The sequence below is a fragment of the Saccostrea cucullata genome, unplaced genomic scaffold (genome assembly GCF_032062105.1).
Source record: "Saccostrea cucullata isolate Sc308-1 unplaced genomic scaffold, CSIRO_AGI_Scuc_v1 ctg157, whole genome shotgun sequence".
Taxonomy (NCBI): domain Eukaryota; kingdom Metazoa; phylum Mollusca; class Bivalvia; order Ostreida; family Ostreidae; genus Saccostrea; species Saccostrea cuccullata.
Genome location: NW_026918429.1, coordinates 585,065 through 609,144, shown reverse-complemented (window position 1 = coordinate 609,144; position 24,080 = coordinate 585,065). Strand labels below are relative to the sequence as shown.

Here is a 24,080-nt window from a genome sequence, read left to right as displayed (position 1 = left end):
AACCGTTTACATGTTTACTTAAGCACTGATATTAAAAATTTCTTGCTAATATTTGTAATGACCGCAAAATATTGGTTTGAATCAGGTGGAAATGGGATCTGCTTAATGTCACAAAGTAAACGTTTGTTTTCTGAGATTCCATACTGAATGACCTTACTTTCTCCTTGAGCAGTCTTTGTATCACTGACCAGTAAGATGCTGTCTTTATAGTAGACAACAGAATATCCAGTCATCATCAGCCGCTTCTGAATAGTTCCTAAGTATCTAGGCTCCGGGGCACAAGGATATGTTCTATCAGACTGTAAAACTTTTCCTTCCGCAGTCACGTGATAAAAGTAGTCCTCACACCAACAAATCCTCATTATCCCAGTAAGAACTCCTTTTGGAAATGTGCTAACCTGGGTGCAATTTTTGGTTTTTATATCGTAGTACTGAATGGCATGGGTAAAACTAAAAGCACTCTGTGAACCCCCGAAAACAAAAATCCTCGACTCCACACAAGCACAAGAAGCATCTGAAACTGGAGTGAGTAGGGTCCCCTCTTCTGACCATATATTTTCATCTAAACGGTATTTCTCAATGGAGTTAAAACTATCATGAGACATTCTTTTCCCACCAATTACAAATATGCCCATTTCAGTTCCACACATACAATGACCAAACCGCCCCCGTTTCATTCCTGGTAATTTATGCCATTCATTTTTGTAGCAATCGTACCTGATAAAATTTTTGAGATTTCCAGACCCCCCTGATATAAATACATTCTTCTCGTGAAAACACACTCCTGGGCTTGATCCTGCTTTGTATTTGATTATCTTGTTCAAGGAAAACCAACTATTTTGCCCAAAACTGTAACACACAATGTCAACATCATCTGAAAAAGTATTAGGTCTCACAACAAGTAATACTTCATCATTTCTGAATTTACCCGACTTCGCATTACCTCTTTCTGCATCCAGTAGCTTCTGTTTGCACAAGGGATACTGTTGCAAGTATTTATTTGTTTCACAGATGTGCTGGAGATTTTCGAGTTTAATTTGAGGACATTCAATGTGCTCCAATAGAGTTAGAAGCGCCTCTTCATCTTTACTCTCCTGACCATCAAACCACTGAAGAATTATATCTAAAACAGAACTTTCCTCAGAAACTAGTAAGTCGTCGCTCGATACTAATACCACCAGTGTTTCGTAGTTAAGTTTTGTAAAAGATGAATTTCGAAATAATTTCATGATGGTTTTCTTCATGAAGTTAATGACATCGTTTATAAGAATTTCACAACTGCATGACTTTGCCAAGCTTAGTAGATCAATGCAATTATCTGGATCTATATGAGAAGCGAGAAATCGCTCACATAATCTCTGTAGTGGTTTTACTTGGAAGTAAACGGATGCTGTGAGTATCAAATCCGCGTTATTATTGTCAATAGCGCAGTCTCCTGTGTAAATATACCCTATTACCTTTCCAACAGTTTTCTTATCAAATCCATGCAATTCAATGGCATTTTTTCCAGTTTCTTTCATGCCAGACATAAACATGGCATCAAAGTACGGAGACATGGCCGCCAAAACGGCTTTATGACATCTGAATTCCTTTCCACTAACATGCAAGACTACATCTGTAAATTTTTCTTTATGCCAAAATTCTATCATTTGTTTTGAAAATACTTGTAGCCTTTCCCGCTGAATATCTTTCCAAGTTGTCACTTTTTTGGATTTAATAAGAATTTCTATGCCAAGTTCTTCTGCAGGTTTTGCTATTTTCAGTAAAAATTCAATGACATCGACTTTTGTGTCGTCATATGACGGTTTATAGAGCTTCTCAATTAGATTATCTGCATTTGCCTTGGTGTTCAGTTCAGTACAATGCGATCCCAAACAAACGTCATACACCCTTTGCGAAAAGATGGCCAGAACGACTTTATGACAATTGGTCTTGATCTCCGCGCAGATCAGTGAGAAATCTACGTGTCTTTCCTCCTCTCTGAGACGGGACAATTCTTTGATTAGAAGCTGGCTGTGTTGTGCATTCATCTACAAGATATTGTTTATAAAAGTTAAATTCCTACAATTCAGGGACCAGTTCCACAAATTTAAGACCTGTCTTCAGGTCCGGCGAAACTTATCGCAAGATGTAGATACCTGTCTAAAGTGAACATGACGCCAGGCGACAGTACTAGTATACAATGTATGTTTTAGCTCAAAATCGGAGGATATTTATAAGAAAGCATGCAGTATTCGAATAATACTTTTACATTTCAGGGCTGTATACTACAAACTCAGCTGTAGTCCCATCCCCATCAACCACTTATTTTGTTAATAAAACTCCACTACACTATGGAAAACAAAAATCATACATATACGAGGGTTGATCCAAAAGTAATGTCACAGCTTTGATAAAATTGCTATAAATTGACGTAAAGCAACGAAATTTTACATGATGGAAGCTTTATTTATTTCAAATCAGACCTGAAAAATTCAAAGGAATATGATGTATACTTTCAAAAATATCGGATTTAAAACAGTGTGCGTTTATGGTAGTCGCCGCACCTAAATATAACGTCATATGACGGATATGCACCGTCATACTTTTAAGCGTTTCCCCCTTCGTTTCATTAAAAAATATTTGTGATTCACACTTTCACCAATTCCACTTTCTTTCAGAATTTTTGGTACCATTATACACTCACTCTTTTCATAATGAAGCCCCCTGACAAAGGAGCATAAGACAAACTTAAAAATTCACATGTCACTCTATACGTCTGTCTTTTTTGACAACGTCAGACACCATTGAAGGTTTCCGTCCGATCTCCTACATGTATATTTCGGTATTCTTGTCCTCTGCTGATCAAACAGTGACCAATCACCAGCCCAAAATTGCTGAAACCATCTATTAAGATGTCTCTTATTTACATTCTTTATTCTGTAAGTCTGATTAATTAACGTAACTGTCTCTTGTGATGATTCCCATATTTTGAAGCAAAAGTGCATTACAACTCCTTGAGACGTTTTTTTTTTCCATTTCGACAATCCCTTTGATCAATTCAACAGAGTAAAACAACAATGTTTATGATCAATACCGATACCGTCATTTAATTTTCAAGTACAGACTAGAAAATGACAAAAATTGTGTTTTTAAGAAAATGGGAGGTTAGGTGCATTTTTCTGAATCTGAATCTTTTAATGTGTTTGTCTTTTTCATGCTAAGAAAAAGTGCACTTCAAAACGTGACGTTCCGTTGCACGACGCGGCGACACCCCCTATACTCTCTGTTTTACACATCTATAAAATAAATCCTAGTAAACATTGTTAAATTAAAATTTTAGTGTTAATTAGATTTATATTTGTGCATCATTTGGTATATTCTATTTGATAATATGACCCCAAATATAAAAGATATGGACACTGTGACATTACTTTTGGATCAACCCTCGTACATACTTTATTTGTTCTGACCCTTTATTCATTGCTCTTAAACCAGTGACAACATATCTTTTTCCTCTAAATCCGTATTCTAAAGTGCATTTTGTCTAATCAAGAACAAAAATGTAAGGCTTTTATCTTCTTAAAATTTTAAACATTAAGATTATAGAAATTTAGACCATTATAAGATTTGACTATTTAATATTATCTTCGGCTTCATTGAATAGACCTTAGTATCTTCTGTCCCTTCATACGTACGAGTTAATTAAAACGGTTGGCTTCCCAACCCTTATTGTTATTCTTTATATTTATCTGATAGCGATTGTGTAAAATATCAAAAAGCTGATTTACCTTCACTGCATAATTCTCTACAATTTTTAGAACAAAAAATATCCACCTACCTTTGAAAAAAATTCGATTTAGATCATTTGTAACGGGAGACGTCGATACCTGGTAAACATGATTTCACTTTTCAGATCAGTGTCATGGTCATACTTGAGTAAATTCTGGCGGGAAATTCAAAAACAAAATCTTTGTTTCAGAAACAACATTAAAAAACAACAGCTATTATATCTAATACCTGGTATTCGTTAAATGCCTCAGCATGCTCCTTAATAAATTCTAGGGGAATCCCACTCCCAAAGTTGTTATTATTGCAAGTATAAGAGAGATGTTAACGATATATAGAAAGTTTTTTATTGTATAAACGAAACTTACCAGGGTTCGTCATCAATTTTATCAACTTTACACAATCATCCTGACCCTATATTGAAAGGAAAACGACATCTGCACAAATTTACTAATATTTAGTGTGAAATAATTCGGGGGTATATATAGTTCTTATCCTGTCCGTATGTCTGTCTGCAAAAACTTTATCCTTCCCCAAAACTTCTGATTGGTTGGGGCTATTACTTTCCTACTTCGCAGGTTTTATGGACACTGTGACATTACTTTTGGATCAACCCTCGTACATACTTTATTTGTTCTGACCCTTTATTCATTGCTCTTAAACCAGTGACAACATATCTTTTTCCTCTAAATCCGTATTCTAAATTGCATTTTGTCTAATCAAGAACAAAAATGTAAGGCTTTTATCTTCTTAAAATTTTAAACATATATTATAGAAATTTAGACCATTATAAGATTTGACTATTTAATATTATCTTCGGCTTCATTGAATAGACCTTAGTATCTTCTGTCCCTTCATACGTACGAGTTAATTAAAACGGTTGGCTTCCCAACCCTTATTGTTATTCTTTATATTTATCTGATAGCGATTGTGTAAAATATCAAAAAGCTGATTTACCTTCACTGCTTAATTCTCTACAATTTCTAGAACAAAAAATATCCACCTACCTTTGAAAAAAATTCGATCTAGATCATTTGTAACGGGAGACGTCTATACCCGGTAAACATGTTTTCACTTTTCAGGTCAGTGTCATGGTCATACTTGAGTAAATTGTGGCGGGAAATTCAAAAACAAAATCTTTGTTTCAGAAACAAAATTCAAAAACAACAGCTATTATATATAAATATACCTATATATATATATATATATATATATATATATATATATATATATATATATATATATATATATATTATCCCACTCCCAAAGTTGTTATTATTGCAAATATAACAGAGATGTTAACGATATTTAGAAAGTTTCTTAGTGAATAAACGAAACTTACCAGGGTTCGTCAATTTTATCAACTTTTCACAATCATCCTGACCCTATATTGAAAGGAAAACGACATCTGCACAAATTTACTAACATTTGGTGTGAAATAATTCGGGGGTATATATAGTTCTTGTCCTGTCCGTATGTTTGTCTGCAAAAACTTTATCCTTCCCCAAAACTTCTGATTGGTTGAGGCTATTGCTTTCCTACATCGCAGGTTTATTTCTTGTGATGAAACCTTTCTACGGGTATCACCAAATTTGACCTCATGACCTTAACCTTAGAGTTTGACCCACTTTTACCCCAACCCCCCCAAAAAACAAACTTCTTTAACCTTGGTCATAACTTTTGGTGCTCTCATTCTTCACATGTGTATACATTGTGGCAAGAACTTTCAATAGGTATATATATTGTAACGGGAAACCTATACGTTTCCATAAATCCAGATTCAGTGATTTACAGAGAGAAACACTCAAGTGTATAAAGTTTAACAAAGGTTTATTAAATAGGGTAAATAAATAAGTCACAGTGAAGACTTTACTACAATATTATAAGTCTATGGTGGATACCTACTCGCTGTAATGTCAGTCTAGTACTGTACTCTGGTCGTTACCAACGTCACGGTGGTCAGGCCGTCAACAGACGTACGGGCGTTGTCCAGAACGGCCTGGCACACGCGCAAAGTGGCAACGAACCCGACGTTAAATGTATTACAATAATAATAGCATAATAGTTCACAACACGATATTACAGTTCATATTAATACATGTACATGACTAGATACATTGTAATAAATAACAATGATTTAATAACACATATATAGACATTAAAATCATCCACCGTTACACTATATATATATATATATATATTTTATTTTTTTTTTACTTTGATTTTAGATTTTGACCCACTTTTAATAAAAAACTTTAAACTTGGCCATAACATTTGAACAATTAATACTAGGATTTTCATGTTTCACGAGTGTATTCTTTAGGATAATTAAGATCTACCTTTGGGTACTAACAATTTTGACCTTTTGACAATGACCTTGGGATTTGACATGCATTTGAGAAACTTCAAAATTCGACATAAGCTACCATATGGGGCACCAGTATTTCACAAACAAGTACTATAGCCGACATATATACTTCTCAAACACATTTTTTTTAAAAATTAGTTATCTTAATTACTTTTAGTAAGCTTTCCTCATTAAGATTCATGATACGGAAGTTTGTATATACGCTTTACATACATGTATAGGATTCAGTGCAATTTTCAAATGTACTCCTCGAAATTGCATCTTCTCGGGCCTTTCCTGTAAGCTCCAAAAGCTCAACATTACCCATTGTTACCGGATGTTATTTAACATAAGATGGCGTCACTTCCTATTAATTAAAGTTTTTGGTAGAAAGTGTTGATTGTCCCTTCAGAAGTATATTTTAGCTAAATGTTTCAATTAACTCTAAACTCTACAAATAACTTGAGAGATTTCTTTCACTTCTTCACGTTTCTGAACCGGCATCCATAGACGCCTACGTAACCCATCAAAAAGGACTTAAAGTTGCGATTGTCATTTGGTACTCCTAAATATAAATGTAAAGGTTCTGAATACAAATATTTCATGGGTATAATTGAAATAACGGTATCCTTAAAATTCAAGGTATAGGAATCATTATTAGGTCATACACTAATTAGGCATTGATGTGAATTGTGGTTTCAAAGTACCGAAAGAACCAACGCTCCAAAAATGAAAATGTTACATATCGGTGCTCTAAACAGGTAATTCTAAATATCTGAAACTAAATAAATTATGATCACTAGAACTTAAACAATATACATGTTTATCACAAAAGTGAAAAAAAAAAACGGTGAATCTTTTTCCAAAAAATGCTTATGCTGGTCTTGCGGGTCAAAATGGTCAAAGAAAATAGTGATTTGGCGATATCTCGAATGAGACCAAATGAAATCGAATTGCGCTTTGCATTAGAATTCAATGAGAATTCCAGTAAAAATATTGAAATGTTTATTAAAGTTGTTTTAAGGGAGATAAAGCCCCTCCACGAATTCAGAGTTTGGATTATCTCTCATGACATAGTTTCGTATACATATCGACAGACGGCGTCCGTTATAATCGTTGAACATTATGACTACCTCCTGCTTTGAACCACACACAAATACTAGATTAATTACTGAATATTTGAACATTTAATTACACATTTTCCAGTGTCTTTCTATAATGTTCACAACATTATAAGATTTGTAACATTGTAAATAATTGTGTTTAAAGCTGTTTTACCACACACGTATTACAGCAGACAAAAGGAAAGCATAGGTCCCCTTCACCTAACAATAAATCTTCATCAGATTCTCTCATTTTTTCAACAGAAAGTCCACACGAACCTTCCCGGCAAGTGAAATGACTTTACCCCAGTCGCTTATATTAGGATCTTCTCGTCCGCCTAGACTTCTCCACCACGGTGAACTTTGCGGGGGACTTGTGCCACCTCGAGGACAATGCGGGCTGATAAATCGCCCAGGAATTGCTACTCTTTATCAATGTTTGACAAATATAATTAAGCAATCTTTTATATGGCGAAATATTCTTTTCAGCCGGGATAACTTAATTACAGAGAAGCAAAGCTCAATAAATTTTGTGAAGTTTTAATATCGAGGCCCTTTCACACGAAATTTTATTGCCTTGATCTATGAAGAGTATACATTGTAGGAATAGTAACAATGTATTGATATTAAACTTAGTTTGTGTCCCTTTTGTATTCAAGGATTTTTGAGACAATCAAATACCTTAGAACAATTGAAACAATCCAAAGTCTGTCTAGATTGCAATTTAATATCCCCTCGAAATAATTAATATAATATTTTCGGATAATTGTGACCAGCTGCATAATTTTGCTATGTAATAATGATTTAATATATATTTGAGAAGCTTTGAATGATATTATCACCCCCAGAGTGATTTTTTACGTCAATTCTGACAGATTTAAACAAGAGAGTCATAATATTTACAACAATATTTAGCCCCCCACTAGACGTAATATTCAACATAATAAAAGAAAGAAGCAGTCTATAAAGTACATCCGCTTGTGATATTTCAAAATAAGAGTTTTTGGTGCCAAAATTGATGTAGTTTGGCTATTTTATACTTGGAAATCAAAAATCAACGTATAAAAGTTTCAGACCTTTACTGTCTAAGAGAAATGTATACTTGACCAAAGTACTTAATTGTAATCTATACGGTGGCCTATGGGTATACGTATTTGATACCATTAAGATTTAATGTCAGAGTTTCTTTTCATCACCTATACCGCACCCTTGACTATAAAAAGTCACAATATGATGTAGGATAGATATATTTGTTGTGGTCCGTCTGTCGATGAGCCTAAAATTTTATTATACTGGGATAACCTCACGATCTGAATCTCTGTGATAAAATATACATTAGAAGGAACTAGCGCAGGTCTTTAAGTTCTACACTGCCTGCAAAACCTTTGATAAGGAATCTATGAATCCGTAGATAACAGACCAATAATTTATTAACTTAATTTCGCTAAATAAGGTTTTATCGCTAATTGGACGAGAATTCCAAAACCTTATATAATAGGCGATGAAGTATGCGGTGTACCGATATAATCGGCGTGCATGACAAATTATATTCTCGATATCATACTATTAATCGATGCAAATTTAAAAGGGATGATATTCTTCAACTACTGGTAGCACTTTTGAGGATGCATCTTCGTGAGCCAAGGGGAAGCGAACTGGACCAAAAACCCTTGGCGAGCGAAGGTCTTTTTATGAATTCGTAATTTTTTTTTCATAGAGTTCTCTGTATATACACTGTAACATCAATTCAACACTTTACAGTTCACATTACTTAAATAAAATCCTCGAATGTTTTTTTTCACCAAGACGGTATTCAGAGTTTAAGTTTTTAACAGCCTTCGGACTATACTCTTCCTTTCTGTTGTGACTGGTAGACATTGCATGATGAGAAAGTTTCAATTACAGGGTATTTCATTGGTTGAAATACCGTTGAAGACAAGGAAGATAATTTCTGATGATCTAATTTCCGTACCACTGAACAAATTTGGAAGATTTTCAATCGTAAAAAATATGACAAAACGAACAGTGGAAATTGGCAGTCATTAATTCTAAATAACAGGCTATATTTTTATAGCAACAACTACAAAAAGTTTCTATATTTTCATTGTAAACAGAATTGATCTTTATACATGTACATGCAAGCTTTACAGCTTGTATATATTCTTTTTTCCCTTAATTGTTTGAAAAGTTGACGGAATCAGTCGAGGTTTGTCGAATGCTTTCGTCAGCAGAGTCGAAGTTTAACAGTTTAACAACTGTTTAAGGAGGGCAGTCGAGCCTCTGTTTAACCTATCAGTTTGTAGGGCTTATGCCAGTAAAAACTAATGAAGAAATACAAAGCCAAGATACTCTCAAAAATAATTAATATATGATATGGCAGGTGTAGGCCAGTTTACTATTTAATTTTTGTTGCTGAAGACTGTAAGCTTTTTTAAAAAGCTCTACTTGTAATAATAGATAACCCTTTGAAATTGTGTAAATCAAACTTGTTTTCACCATAGACCTAAAGTAGACCTCTGCTTTAAGTTTCTGTTTCCACCTGCAAAAACCAACACAAATTAAGTCTATAACCTGTCATTAGTTTCATATACAAAGTAAAAAAAAAAGCAGGATGTTGAAAGAAAAAAAAACATACATCAACATTTTGAATTTTTTCTGCCATATAGAGGTCTATAGATCTATTGTAAATTAAAAGAAAAAGTTTTTGTTTATCATCATTGAGAGTAAGGATAAAAACAAACATAACGTCACGTAAAGGAAGACGTGCGACAAAAATTAGAAATATTCTTTAAAGTATGATTGGTAGTATTATCGACTCACACTAAAATACTATGAGTCTATCTGATTCCCGGCCTCGACCTGTCTAGTTCTGTTATTGAATGCGACAGGTTGCTGATCGGGCTCACTGTTACCAGACGGCAATAATGTTCTAGACTAATTTATATAACTTCTAACAGACAATGAACTCTGCTAATTATCTGAACAGTTACCGACTCTGAGGTTTTCTCTATTATATTTTTATTACTTGTTCTCCCCTTTCGTAACAAACCGTTTTTGTGGCTTTCTTCGCCGTGCAAACTAGCTAATAAACAATATTGAATAAGAAGATGTATCGCCCCCGAAATAATGGTTCGGAAAAAGGAAGAGGGTTTAGCGAATCTAATTGAATTCTGTACGCAGTCTTTGCGCAGGAAGATAACTTTAAAAACTCATAAGCTCTGCAGGAGTTTTTAGGAAAAAAAAGCATCAAGAAAAGAACATCGTTTTTGTGTTTAAAAACTTTCATAAGGGTTAATATTGCAGTTAGTGTAAAAAATCGTAATTTCAATGAATGAAACACCCACGAGATCATTGACTGGTTCCCTCCCTGTCTGGTTTGGTTTTTGAATTCCCCACTGATTTCCAGAACTCAAAATGAAAATAGGCACGTTATACAGATTCATCATAACAAAATTACGTCAAAGGAAAGTCTGACTATATGATTCTTATTTCATACAAATGTGCACTTTAAACCTGGGATTTCGGTAAGTTCTAAACGGAAAACAAAAAGTTGGTCTTGTTTTATGACGGAAATGCTAAATTAAAGTCATATGAAAGTGCTCTCAGTGATACTAGAACATTTCTTTCCAGTGAATAACATAATCAAAATCCATTCAACAAGGTTGAGACAACAATTATGACAACCTCCGTCTATTTTAGAAATTACTCCAGTGCACTCATGGGGTTTTGGTGTACCTGCTGGTCCAACTTCAGCAAAGGTAGCAAAAACTGGGTCACTGACCTTGTAGAATGTTGGATTTTAGAAAATCGTTCCAGAGAAAGCCATATTTGAACTCTTATTTGGAATTTGGTAATCCCTTTTCTCTAATTTAGCAATAATGTTAACAACAGGAAGTTTTTGCAGTCTTTGCTCGCCAATCAGCGGGATATTGTGTGAAATATGATTGATTCGATTACATTCAGCTCTGCAACAGAAACTGTAGATTGTTAACAATCAAATGTTATACATAACTTTTATATTTCTTCTTAGTCTGGTCAGAATAAAATTTACTTTTTATTTCTATTTCTGCTTCTAATTAATGATGGCATCTAAAGAGTCCACATTAATATACATGTACATGTATAGGCTGTTTGAAACATAACGAAACCCTCCCGACTCTTCTGAAGATAACCCAACATGAGGCCAGAGTACTCAATTGTGTCAATGTTACGATAAAGTTATTACGAGACCTTTTGTGTGTTCCATTCATAAAGTACACCCGGATTGTACTATATGGATAGAGATAAATGGAAGTAGACCTCTGACGCAGTGACTACGTCATCCAGTGACTGATCATGTACCCGTCAGGGTGTCGTCTTGATGTAGCATTTATCTCAATATTTTTACCATCTTTATGTCCATATACAAATCTGTCAATAGGTACCACTGACTATATCGCTAGACTTTCTTCAAGTTCTCTAGAATCCTAAGGTCATTTATGATAATTCAGGAATTTTTCAAAAATTATCCTCAAGGTATAGTATTTATAACACTGTCTATACATTTCCGAATAGTTATGATAAATATGGCCTGGTAGATATGTTGGCGATACTTTTTATGGAGTGTCCCGGCTTCCGCTTATATAAACTCTGGCTGCAGGAATGTCAACTATATTCTGGGACGCCATTCAGGTACAAAATAGAGTTCATTTTTAAAACTTGCTGTTTAAAACTTTTGGGAAAATATTTGTCTGTGTCTCTGTCTAGTGAATCACATTAATGGAGATTTATTTTTAGTATATTAGCAACATAAATTCTCTCTCTTAATATTCTGCTTTGGTTTTCTTGAGTATTGTTAGAAAGCCATTTGACCAGGTAGTGCAAATGTAAGCATTTTGGTGAATCCTTTCGGCAAATCCGATGCTTCACCATTCAAAACAAAAGGAGTTTGAATTTGAATGGCAATTATTCTAAAAGAATCCTAGAGTTCAACCTAAAATATACGGATATTTACAAAATGACCCATGAAAATATGCACAATTAATCTTTGGAGAATTTTAGGCCTTTTAAGCAGTTGATGACTAATCATAAGATTGATGAAGAACGGCAACAACCATAAAATATTCTTTCAGAAATTACATTTAGTTCTAGTTAACACATGTCAAAATATTTTGCATTAATAATGGCGCCGACGAGTGTAACAATCATTTTTCTATGGCTTTCTACCTGCCTTAAAACTATTTTATGATGTACTTTTGAATTGTCCTTTCCAAGTCGTATAACTATATACAGAGATTCGTGTTGTGTGATTTATACAAAATTTTATTCACAAGGATTGGGCAGCAAGCAAGCCTATTTTAGCCCTCTTCCTCTTGTTGTCTCTTTTTGTGTATGCCATAGTCCAGCATCATTATCAACCTCTTTTTCGACTTTTTGGAAATTCTTTACGTGTATAACATGCAGCGTTTTCGAAAAGTTGAACTCAAAGCATTTCTTCGTAGTAATTAAAAGTATTACTAGTACTATTTAACTTGATTATGTAGTCATATATATAAATTATATGGTCGTTTACTTAACTAATAAGACCCGATTTAAATTTGAACTCTAAACCATCCAAACTTATGAAATTTAAATATAGTTAAAGAACTTGAACTCTTCAATGAATTGTTTGGAGATAACGAACACTATTCAAGCTCAAAGTCCATTAAGGTCATACGCAACGTAGTTTGAACTTAATTGGATTCTTCCCTGGGGTTGAAGAGTTCCACTACATTGTGCAATACTTTTAATGTGTATATATGGATTTGTTCACCTCTTCTAAAACAATTTTTGATGAAAAAAAATCTGGAATTTATGTTTTGAAATTTTTGTACATTTTTCTTTGAATAATGCAAAAAATTTCAAAATTTGATATCTTTTCAAAGCCCCTGGTAATGTATCCTGATTTTTTGTCTAAAAGCATATAATTGTATTATAAGTTTAAATTTTGAATATCTTGAAAAATTATCAGTAGGTAAATTACCTTGCGTATGTCCTTAAACAATACAAAATCAGAGCAGAACAAACACAGACCTAAAAAAAAAAAATCAGATGTGGAATCAAGCGCCACAATAGGTTAAAATATCGTCAATGGGAATAGAAACTGTAGCGCGTTTACCATGTCATCTTGCGCGCAAAGTCGTTTCCGGATCCGATTGCGTGCCTTTTGTGCGCTAATATAATATTGGCGTTTACTGATGGTAGGGGTTAGAACAGAGGGGGTGACTGCATCTTAACTGATATCTAACAAAATTTCTTACATGTTGCCTTGTAGGTACTTAGTGTTTTAGCAGAGAGCCTGTTCATCACACTTCCGGTTGCCACAATTTTAAAACTTTGTAACTGTGTTGCTCTATAATATGTGTGTTTGCGCACAGACAACATTTTCATATTCCTTTATTTATAGCATGTCAGAGTACTTCTTAAAAAAATAGCATATTTTTTAATTGTTTTTTAAGCAAACAATACAAAAGGGACACCTTGCAGACACCATACTTATTATCCTGCGACGCTTTAATTACACAAATTCGGAAAAGATCTTCGACATCTTTGAGACTTTAGAAGAACTTCGTAGTACTGGTGACATTGTTTGTGACCTGTAAGTTACTACTAGAGTTCCGAGTTACTGCTATTGCCCTATTGCCGAATTGATAGAAATATAGTACGCCTTTCCCGCGAATATGATACAACAAGGGCGATTACTAATGACAAGTGCAGTAAGAGTATTCTGCGATTGAACTATACGAACAGAAACAATGTAGGCAGATGTTGTCTGGTGTCTAAACCTTGTAAAAATAAAAATATCACCTCAAATAAAAGGAAAGAAGATAAGTACAGTGAGAGGAACTGAAAATACAGAACGTAAATAAATTCATGAAAAGACTGAATATACCAGTAATCAAAAGCTCTAAGAAAAAGCTATTGCCCTGATCAACAAATTTAAATACGATGTTTAATAATTTCAAACAACCCTCTCTATTATATGAAATCCTAATCAAAAACATTCTCATGAAATCATTGTAGGAATATATTAATTGTAGTCACTCGTATGCGTGTAATTAGTACTTAACAACTTAACAGTTTACCAAATCATACATAAAGATATTCGAGCCATTTATATAAAAGGAAATCAAGTCATGAAAGGGATTCGAACCTTGGTATTTATAGTATTTTAAAAAGGGGTTACAAATCATTTAGGAGATTTAAACCATAAACTGTCAATTCAAATAGATTACCCTATTTTTAAGCTAGTAGAAGATAAAAAATGATTTGGACATTTACAGAGTCCTTTGTTCGTTAAGAGTTGTTAAATTGAAAATTTTAAAAACTCGACTCTAGAATTTTTAACCTAGAATTTGACTTGCGATGTAATGTACTCTTAAATACAGCAACCTTGACAATTTGACCAGTTAGGGGGTTTCTTCAAGTGACTCAACAGTCGCTCATTTATTTTCTGTTACGAGAATGATGACATATAATAAATTTTGTTCATATTTTTTCTCAAATAAAAAAAGCTGACTTTCTTGAATTCAGTAATGGAAAGATATGCACAGTACTCGTTTTTTTAATTGTAATATCTGTCAAATATCTTGACATTTGGCGAGAAAAAATAACCCTTATACTTTCTAAATAGATGGAAGTCGGCTCCTTATAATACTGTAACAAAGAAATATTCTACTTAAATTTATATAGTATTATATATAGATATTCTCGCAATTTTGTAATTTTTCAAAAATGTGGGTTTCTATATTGATTTCACAAAGTAGAACATGCAATTTATAGACTTTATTGGCCATAAAACATCACTGCCTATTTATTTAACGACTGAACTTCTCCATCAATTGCTATCACGTGATTATATCTCTAGGACAGTCAAACATCGGGAGCACTAATGTTTGTACATCGGCAACCGTTCGCCCTTACCTTAACACCCACACTTAACTCTAGGATAAAAAAAATCGATTGATTGATTGATTGAAATTTTTCTTGTCACCAATTCGTTAGTCAAATGAAATTACGCCTTTCTAGATGGCATTTATGAATGGGAATTCTGGGAGCTTCAGAGGCAGGGCGGGTTTTTTTATTATGTTCTAAGAAGAGAAAAATGCAACCTCAGCAATCGCCTCCGTCTATTTGTCTTCTATTTTTGACACTCGGAGTGATATTCTATCTTTGAAGTCGTGTTAATTGCCGGAAATCGATTTCGTTCCTCGCTTGATGGTTGTCTCCGGGACAAATTCCTAGTATGGAAAATAAAGCTGAATGAAATATATAGATGCCACTGTGACGCAGCATTTTTATAAAACATATATTAATTTATAAGAATTCTTTAATATAAAAAGTTTCCTTGGCGCATGTATTGGTATCATTTAATTTCGCAAAACAAAACTGGTTTCTGAACTTGCACGGTGAATTTTATAAACTGTTCTTACTTTTGATTTTAGCAATCGAGTGTCAAATAGATAAGCAAATAGACCAATAATAAATAAATAATTTTATAATAATTTATAAAATGTAAACATAGAATACAAAATTAGTAATTATCCCCACCTAGCAATCTGATTTTATATATATTGTCTCATTATACATTTTAAATTATGATTACTTGCCTTATGATTTTTTTTTTATTTCTACAAACATTTAAGGATCTAGTATATGAATTGAAGAAAGGACTTGGTGGAATTGAATTATTTTGAACATAATTTAATCGAATCAGCTTTGAATGGTGAATAAAAATTAAATCAAATATCAATTTTATGCACGTAATTCTAGAAATTTTCAAGCGCTGCCTCTTTATTTAGAACGATAATGTCTATTTTGTCTGTCAACCGCAGTTACCCTTGTACTATTTAATTCATATGATAAACTAAACACAAACACTCGGACTTCATCCAAAGAAAATACTAGACATATTTTTATCACATTTAATGAACAAATGAAAATACCGCAATTCAAACAAGAACGTGTTTTCGCAAATATTTAGGCCATTTTTTTTCTTACTAAACTGTTCTTTGGATACTGTTTGGCTTCATTTTCAATTAGAAGCTTTGTAACTTTGGGTGTTAAGTTGTTGAATTTAAGTAAATATTGCATACCACCGAGGTACAGGCACTGGGTTTCGTACGGGTTTGTCAACTTACACGGCGTGACACATCGTAAATAAAAATTATCCTCTCATAATACCAACGTTTAGCGGACCTTTTATGGACACACAAATTTATATATATTTATATATCTCGCCATCAATGGCTGAAGAACATTCGCGATAAGGAGAACAGTGCATTTAAATTTGATACCGAAGTTTCAACGGCCCGTTTAAAAAACAATCAGTCTGCATTACAGAGGACCATGGGCTAATAGATGATTAAATTAATTCTGATGATTTTTGGTTCTTTTAAGGAATCAATCTTCAGTCTTCGGAAAATGTTGATTGTTTTGAGAGATATACAGTTGATGACATTTTAAATTCAGCTTATTCACATCTTAGAACTAAGAGTTTTTTAACGAAATGTTAACACATACTTTGGGAAGCATTTTTGTTTATCAATATAAATTCCTAAATAATGCTAAATCTATTTCAGTCTAAGTTAGACCAAAGAATGTAGGTTTAAGTAATTTTACTCCAATGATTTGTTGTAAATCTTGAATGTTGTCTGGAATTTCAAGTATAGGTAAGACTTATTTAAATTAAGTTCCTAATTTACCTTTATTAGTATGACACATCATTTCCATACGAAAAATTTGCACCTATACCTCTTTATTATACCATTATAATGAAGCAATAATGAGCTCGGACCTTTCAAATTTTAAATAAAAACTGACAAAAAAATTGCAAAGAAATATTTAATGAACTAAATTTCAGTTATTCTTCGAAATTATTGTGATATACGGTGACATATCTGCCAAATCTCTCTTTCTTATCTCGTGCAATATGATGAATATATAAATTTTTCATAATCGTGGTGACTAAAATTGCGGTACTACTTCCGGAAGTCAAATTCTTGTGACAATATCCGGAAGAACAAATACAAATCAAACTTTTCCGTGTTGTGTGGGACAAAGCAGTGTTCAAATTTGTAGATTGGAAAATGAGTGGGCTAGATAACACGAAGTCTCTATCAAGCTCAAGAAATTGCACGTTGCTATTCTTTCGTATCTTTCTGACAAAACCTTTAACAAATTGCGAGAGAGAAAACAACTGACTTTTGTTTTTATTGACGCCATGACATAAATAGAATGTATTCTCTATTTTTTTTTTTAGATTTTTATTTAAATAACTAAATATACGCTTAAGCTGTTTTAAAATTCTCTTAAAAAGCTTTGAAGAAACGTAATCTGCCAGATGAATCTGAAAGATGAATGGAAAATGACTCCTGACTTCTTGTTAAGTATCTGAGATGTCACAAATTTACATTGATATTGTAATTTTTAGAATATTTTAAAACATTTTGTGGTTGAGTCCTACTTGGCAATATTTGTTGTACTACTGGCTGGATAAAAATGGCAAATCAGCATTTAGCCTTGACCCCCAAAAATTGATTTTATTTAAAATGTCACACATCCGAAATTTTCTGCCAGGTTAATGCTTATGTTAAATCGTTGTGGTTTTAATAATTTGAATTTTTACTTTATGCTTTGTTTCTTCTTAGCCAATTTCCTTCTTTTAAACATTAACGATTAGTGTTTTCAGTGTTTATATCCATAGTACATCTATATGTCAGTCAAAGTGTTTGTTACATTAATGTTTTAGAATTTAAAGATGTTAAAACTAAGTTAAAATGTTAAAACTTACAGTCCCTAGTCTTCACGTCGCCTAATATCATCGAGTTCTCCGCCTAATCATAAAGTCATTGTACAGCCCCTAATAATATCGTCTTTACGTCACCTAATATTAACCGAGTACTCCGCCTAATCATACCAACATTTTACAGTCCCTAATAATGTTGTCTCATGTCGCCTATAATATTACCGAGTACAGCGTCTAATTATACTGTCATTTTACAGTCCCTAATATATAATAATGTCTTCACATCGCCTTTAATATTATCGAGTACTCCACCAAATCATATCATCATTTTACAGTCTCTAATAATAATGTCTTCCCTTCGCCTATGATATTATCGAGTACAGCGCCTAATCATACTGTCATTTTACAGTCCGTAATAATATTGTCTTCATATCGCCTTTAATATTACAGAGTATTCCGCCAAATCATACTGTCATTTTGCAGTCCTTATTAAATTGTGTACACATCCCCTTTTAATATAACCGAGTACTCCGCCTTATCATATCGTCATTTTACAGTCCCTTATAAAATTGTCTTCACATCGCCTTTAATATTAACGAGTACTCCGTCAAATCATACCGTCATTTTACAGTCCCTAATAATATTGTCTTCACATCACCTTTAATATTACCGAGTACAGCGCCTAATCATACCGTCATTTTACAATCCCTAATAATATTGTCTTCACGTCGCCTATAATATTACCGAGTACAGCGCCTAACCATACCGTCATTTTACAATCCCTAATAATAATGTCTTCACATCGCCTATAATATTACCGAGTACAGCGCCTAATCATACCGTCATTTTACAGTCCCTAATAATAATGTCTTCCCTTCTCCTATAATATTACCGAGTACAGCGCCAAATCATATTGTCATTTTGCAGTCCCTAATCGATTGTGTACACATCGCCTTTAATATTAACGACTACTTCGTCAAATCATACCGTCATTTTACAGTCCCTAACAATAATGTCTTCAAATCGCCTATAATATTACCGAGTACAGCGCCTACTCATACTATCATTTTACAGTCCCTAATAATAATGTCTTCACATCGCCTTTAATATTAACGAGTACTCCGTCAAATCATACCGTCATTTCACAGTCCCTAACAATAATGTCTTCAAATCGCCTATAATATTACCGAGTACAGCGCCTACTCATACTGTCATTTTACAGTCCCTAATAATAATTCTTCACATCGCCTTTATTATTACCGAGTACTCCGCCAAATCATATCGTCATTTTACAGTCCCTAACAATAATGTCTTCCCTTCCCCTTTAATATTACCGAGTACAGCGCCAAATCATACTGTCATTTTGCAGTCTCTAATAGATTGTGTACACATCCCCTTTTAATATTACCGAGTACTCCGCCTTATCATATCGTCATTTTACAGTCCCTTATAATATTGTCTTCACATCGCCTTTAATATTACCGAGTACTCCGTCAAACCATACCGTCATTTTACAGTCCCTAATAATATTGTCTTCACATCGCATTTAATATTAACGAGTACTCCGTCAAATCACACCGTCATTTTACAGTAAGTAAAAATAATGTCTTCAAATTGCCTGTAATATTACCGAATAGCAAGTCGGTAAACGCACCAAATAACAATATTATTACATCGCCCATGAATACTGTCATTAGTGCACCAAATAGCAGTATTATTACATCGCCTATATTTCCGTCACTGGTGTGTAAAGTAACAACGTCACGTCATCGTTTAATAAAGCGCGAAATAGATATTGCGGTACACCAATAATGTTGGAATTACTAAGTACATGTAGTGTGTCTTATATTATATTCTCCTGTTTTATAGAAGGAGAATGTAATCATGTGAAAAAACGTAAAATTTTTTGCAATGAAAATTTTGTCTGGTAAAATCTGGAATTAGCCCTTCTTCATTGACCTATTGTGTTTGCCCATCCCTTCCAAGTGTTTTACATTTTATTGTTTCAAATACGTTGTACTTTGCGGTATCCCTATTGCCTATCGGTTGGAAGTTCAGTTTGCTGTACCATGAAATGAAAAGTTAAATAGTCCACAAATGCATTAATTTTCTGCTCTCCTTAGGAAAAACTCATGACACGCAAGTGTTCATTGACGTATTCTCTTTCCAGTTTAAATGAGAGAAAATAGCTTTCCGCGGGAACTATTGTCTTCATAAAATTATAGCTACAACCATTTCCTACCAAACATCAATGAAAAAGTATCTTTCTTCCCAGAGGACATATTCTTCATTCACGCAATTTGTTTTAGAATTGGCGCATTTCTTCATTACTCACCTGCTCGAAACGCCCCAGAAAGAAACTTTAGTTTTCTGAAAAGTGAAAGAGCATATTACCTGTTACAACATTTTGCGCTCACAACCAAATAACAAGACATTAATTTATAATCCTCAAAAGAGTATATCTTTTCGATTTTATTTTTATTTCCAAATGAAAATTTAAGAACACGTTTTTATCTATGAAAATGTTCCATTTACATGTCTTTATTTTCAAATCAGTTCAAAATTAGTTTAAAAAAAAAACCCATACATTTACATATTTGGATTTGTGAACATATAATTTCCATTCTTTTGTCGATACGATATATCCTGGTGAGTTTGAGAAAAAAGATACCACAGAGTCTGACACATTCTGTTTCACATTTGGATATTTTACTTGAAAAGGACGCTCATGTAATCTAACAACCAAGCTCTATGATAAGCGTGGTGACTTTTCTATCGTCAACTTCCCCTTCTTATGCAGCGATATACCTTCATCACCTGCATACGGAGTGTATATATGTCAGTTGATTCGATACGCAAGAGCATGCTCTACGTATGAACAATTTCACGAGGTAAATTATTGACAAACAAGAATTTCAGCAGTCTCGTTTAAAGTCATCATTTCGTAAGTTCTATGGTCTATACAATGACCTTGTCAACAAATACAATTTATCATTGAGTCAAATGCTGACTGACGTTTTTCATACTATTTGTTAGTTCATTATTTATACTCTGAATTGACGACGAATTTTTCCGTCATTTCCCGATCATGACAAGGAGCACACGGCGTGTGACCGGTCGGCAGGTTGCTCACTCCTCCATGACACCTGATCCCACCTCGGATGTTTTGTAGGTCTGTGTTTGCTCTGCTCCTATTTTGTATTGTTTTATGGACTTTTGATCTTGAATATTGTTCGTTATCTCCATGTGTTTCATTAATCGGAAAAATAAGGGTTGTCCGGCTTATCCTGAGAATTATGAATGCATAGGAATAGTCTGTCATTCTACTTTTTCAATTTCAATGCTGGTGTACGACAGGGAGAACATTTATCATCAGTCCTATTTTCATTTTACATTTATTTAATGATAATAGAAGACTGATTGAAAGGAATATTGTCTGACCGCATAAAATTACTTTGTGTAGAAGATGAGTTCTTTTGAATACTCGGAAACAGTTTATCTTTTATGTAAAAATTGAAAACCAATTTTAAATATTAAAAGACAATGATATTTATTTTTACTCAAAGGGAAGACCGTCTAAAATACCACTTTTTCATATATATAAAATGGCAACACGTTAGAAATTATCATGTGTTTTTCGAGTTTTTTAAGGCCCATTATATAAAGCCAGAAAAAAATATAATTGAACAAACACAAAACACAATGTGTGTGTAAGATAGGTTAAATCAGTTAATCTAATCTGTCCTTCGAATGTCACTTGGATTTGTTTAATAACGTAATGTTACTATATAATCTTGCATTTTTATGTCTGTAATATATGGGGATTCGAAATCCTGGTACATTTGAAAGAATGCAATTCCATTATTTGAATAAATATCTTGACTTAAAAACTCATTTAAGTTATAATGTCTTCAAGGAAATCAGACAGTTTCCATTTTACTTTAATATATACTTCAAAGTTACAAAATACTGGACAAAACCTGGAATAGAAACTTAAACAAGCTTTATATTCGATCGTACCACGTAGATAATATGATATGATAAACGTAAAGCGGCAAATCCTTGAGTTTCCCTTGTACTTTTGTAAAACAAACATAAATTTTGCGTAATATGACCAAATTTTTACAATGGAAAACTAACGGTCAAACAAGGATGAAATGATCAATATACTAGTATTCAAAATAGATATACTGGAGTATTCATGAATCTTGTTTATATGTAATGACGATAAATTGGGAAATTATAGAGTTTGTAAAAGCAATTTTGACAAGTGAACAATATTTTATCTCATAAAAAATCTTATTTTTGATGGGTTCTTTTTTGTACTTTTGAAGATGATTTCCTGGGTCGCTTCATACCCCAAAAAGAACAAAATTTAATTCCTGCGAAAATATTGATTTCAAAGTAAAATGATATTTATGTCTGGTAAATCCTGAGGAATATTTGCTTTTTGTGTTTTTGCAGTTTATTAATTCTGTAAATAAAGGTTTTTATCTTTGTAATTAAAAATCATTCAGATTCGTTGATTTGATTTTTTGATTTTACGTATTTCTAGCATCGGAACTTTTTTTAAGAACACGCAGAAACCCGAGAATCAAAAGAGACGATACATGTGATTGTCATTGTGTAAAACACTTTTATTGTGTACGTGATATGAATAACTCCCATTTGTTATGATAAAGGGGAAAAATGTAGATAACAAATATTTTTTGATAAAGAAAGTACAATGAATTAATTTATAAATCGTGAACTTGATGTAAATGCTTTGTTGGATAATAGTTCTCGAATACGATCTCAGTCGAATATCATCTTTAAGCAGCGAAATTTCTTTGGAACCTGTTTTATACTATTTCATGTTAAAATCACATGAAATCAAAGAAATAATTATTATACCAATTGTTAGACCATTATTTACACACTGAATCGTCTACAGAATTTTCCCGTTATTTCCCGATCATGACAAGGAACACACGACAGATGTGACCGGTCGATAGGGGTTGTTTACTCCTGCGTAGCATCCGATCCCACTTCGTATGTTTTTAGAGATCTGTCTTTACTATGCCCCTAATTTGTAATGTCTGAATGGACATTTACGCTTAGAACTGTTCATTATCCCATATTCATAAAGCAGACGTTGAATTGAAAATTAAATAGTTCATATAGTATTTGTATTAACAAAAGACTTTGCATGCCTAGAGATCACTTGAAAGTATTTTACTATTTTGATTAATAGAAAAAAAAGCTATAATAGAGAATATTTAAAATATATCTTGATATGGATTATTTCACGAGTGGTTAGGTTGTTTTTTTTTCACGGATGCGAAACACGGTTGAAAAAGAATAAAAAAAAATCTTTCTCATGAGTACAATGGTTTCCATATCCAACTACAAAACGTTTGTTATATTTTCTTTGATTTTACTTCTACTTTTTTTTTCTTTTCCTTCCGCTGTGTCGTAGGTTTCGCGATTATTACAACTCATAGCTTTAAGCAAATCTGAGACTGAACATTTCAACAATAATTTTGAGAAATTTCAGCAGTTTTAATCTGTCAGAATGGTTTACTAAATGCTAAATGAACTGTTTTGCCGTAAAAATTGTGATTGTGACAAACAAAATTAAGAAGAAAAGAAGAAGGCGTAAACCATATATTTATTGTAAAGATGGATTAAGCTTTTGTCGTAAAAGTAATTCAGGTAAAACGAGTAACAGTGAAAACATGATGTTAAAAAACAAGACTTTGTACTATATCCATTTTAATTCTTATTATTCTTGTCTTTGTTTTTGAGTAGCAACACCCACTTTTTCTAGCTTTATTTTCAAATACTCTGTATATATGCCAAAATCTATTTTTATAAATACGTTTGAGATATGCAGTCTTATTCCATTCCAGGAAGCCAATATTATCCAAATTGTTAGCATTTTTAAAAACATACCAGAGGATTAAATATTTATAATAAACGTCTTGAAATGAAGGGCCCCTTCAGTAAAAGCATTAGATGATCGGTATTGAAAATGAATTAAAGGTATCACAGAGTGTTTAGATGGATTACTTGTGTCAATAATAAATCAGAATTGATATAAAACGTTCAAGTGACA

At 33.0% G+C, this 24,080-nt stretch overlaps 1 protein-coding gene across 1 annotated transcript; it reads right to left on the bottom strand.

Moving 5' to 3' along the window:
• Positions 1–7: 7 nt before the first annotated feature.
• Positions 8–4,827, bottom strand: LOC134265344 (kelch-like protein 24). Its single transcript, XM_062747568.1, has 2 exons — positions 4,776–4,827; positions 8–2,030 (listed from the first exon to the last, which is right to left on the bottom strand). Exon 2 carries the CDS (start codon positions 2,028–2,030, stop codon positions 15–17), a length of 2,016 nt encoding a protein of 671 aa, XP_062603552.1. The 5' UTR covers positions 4,776–4,827; the 3' UTR covers positions 8–14.
• Between the last annotated feature and the right edge of the window lie 19,253 nt (positions 4,828–24,080).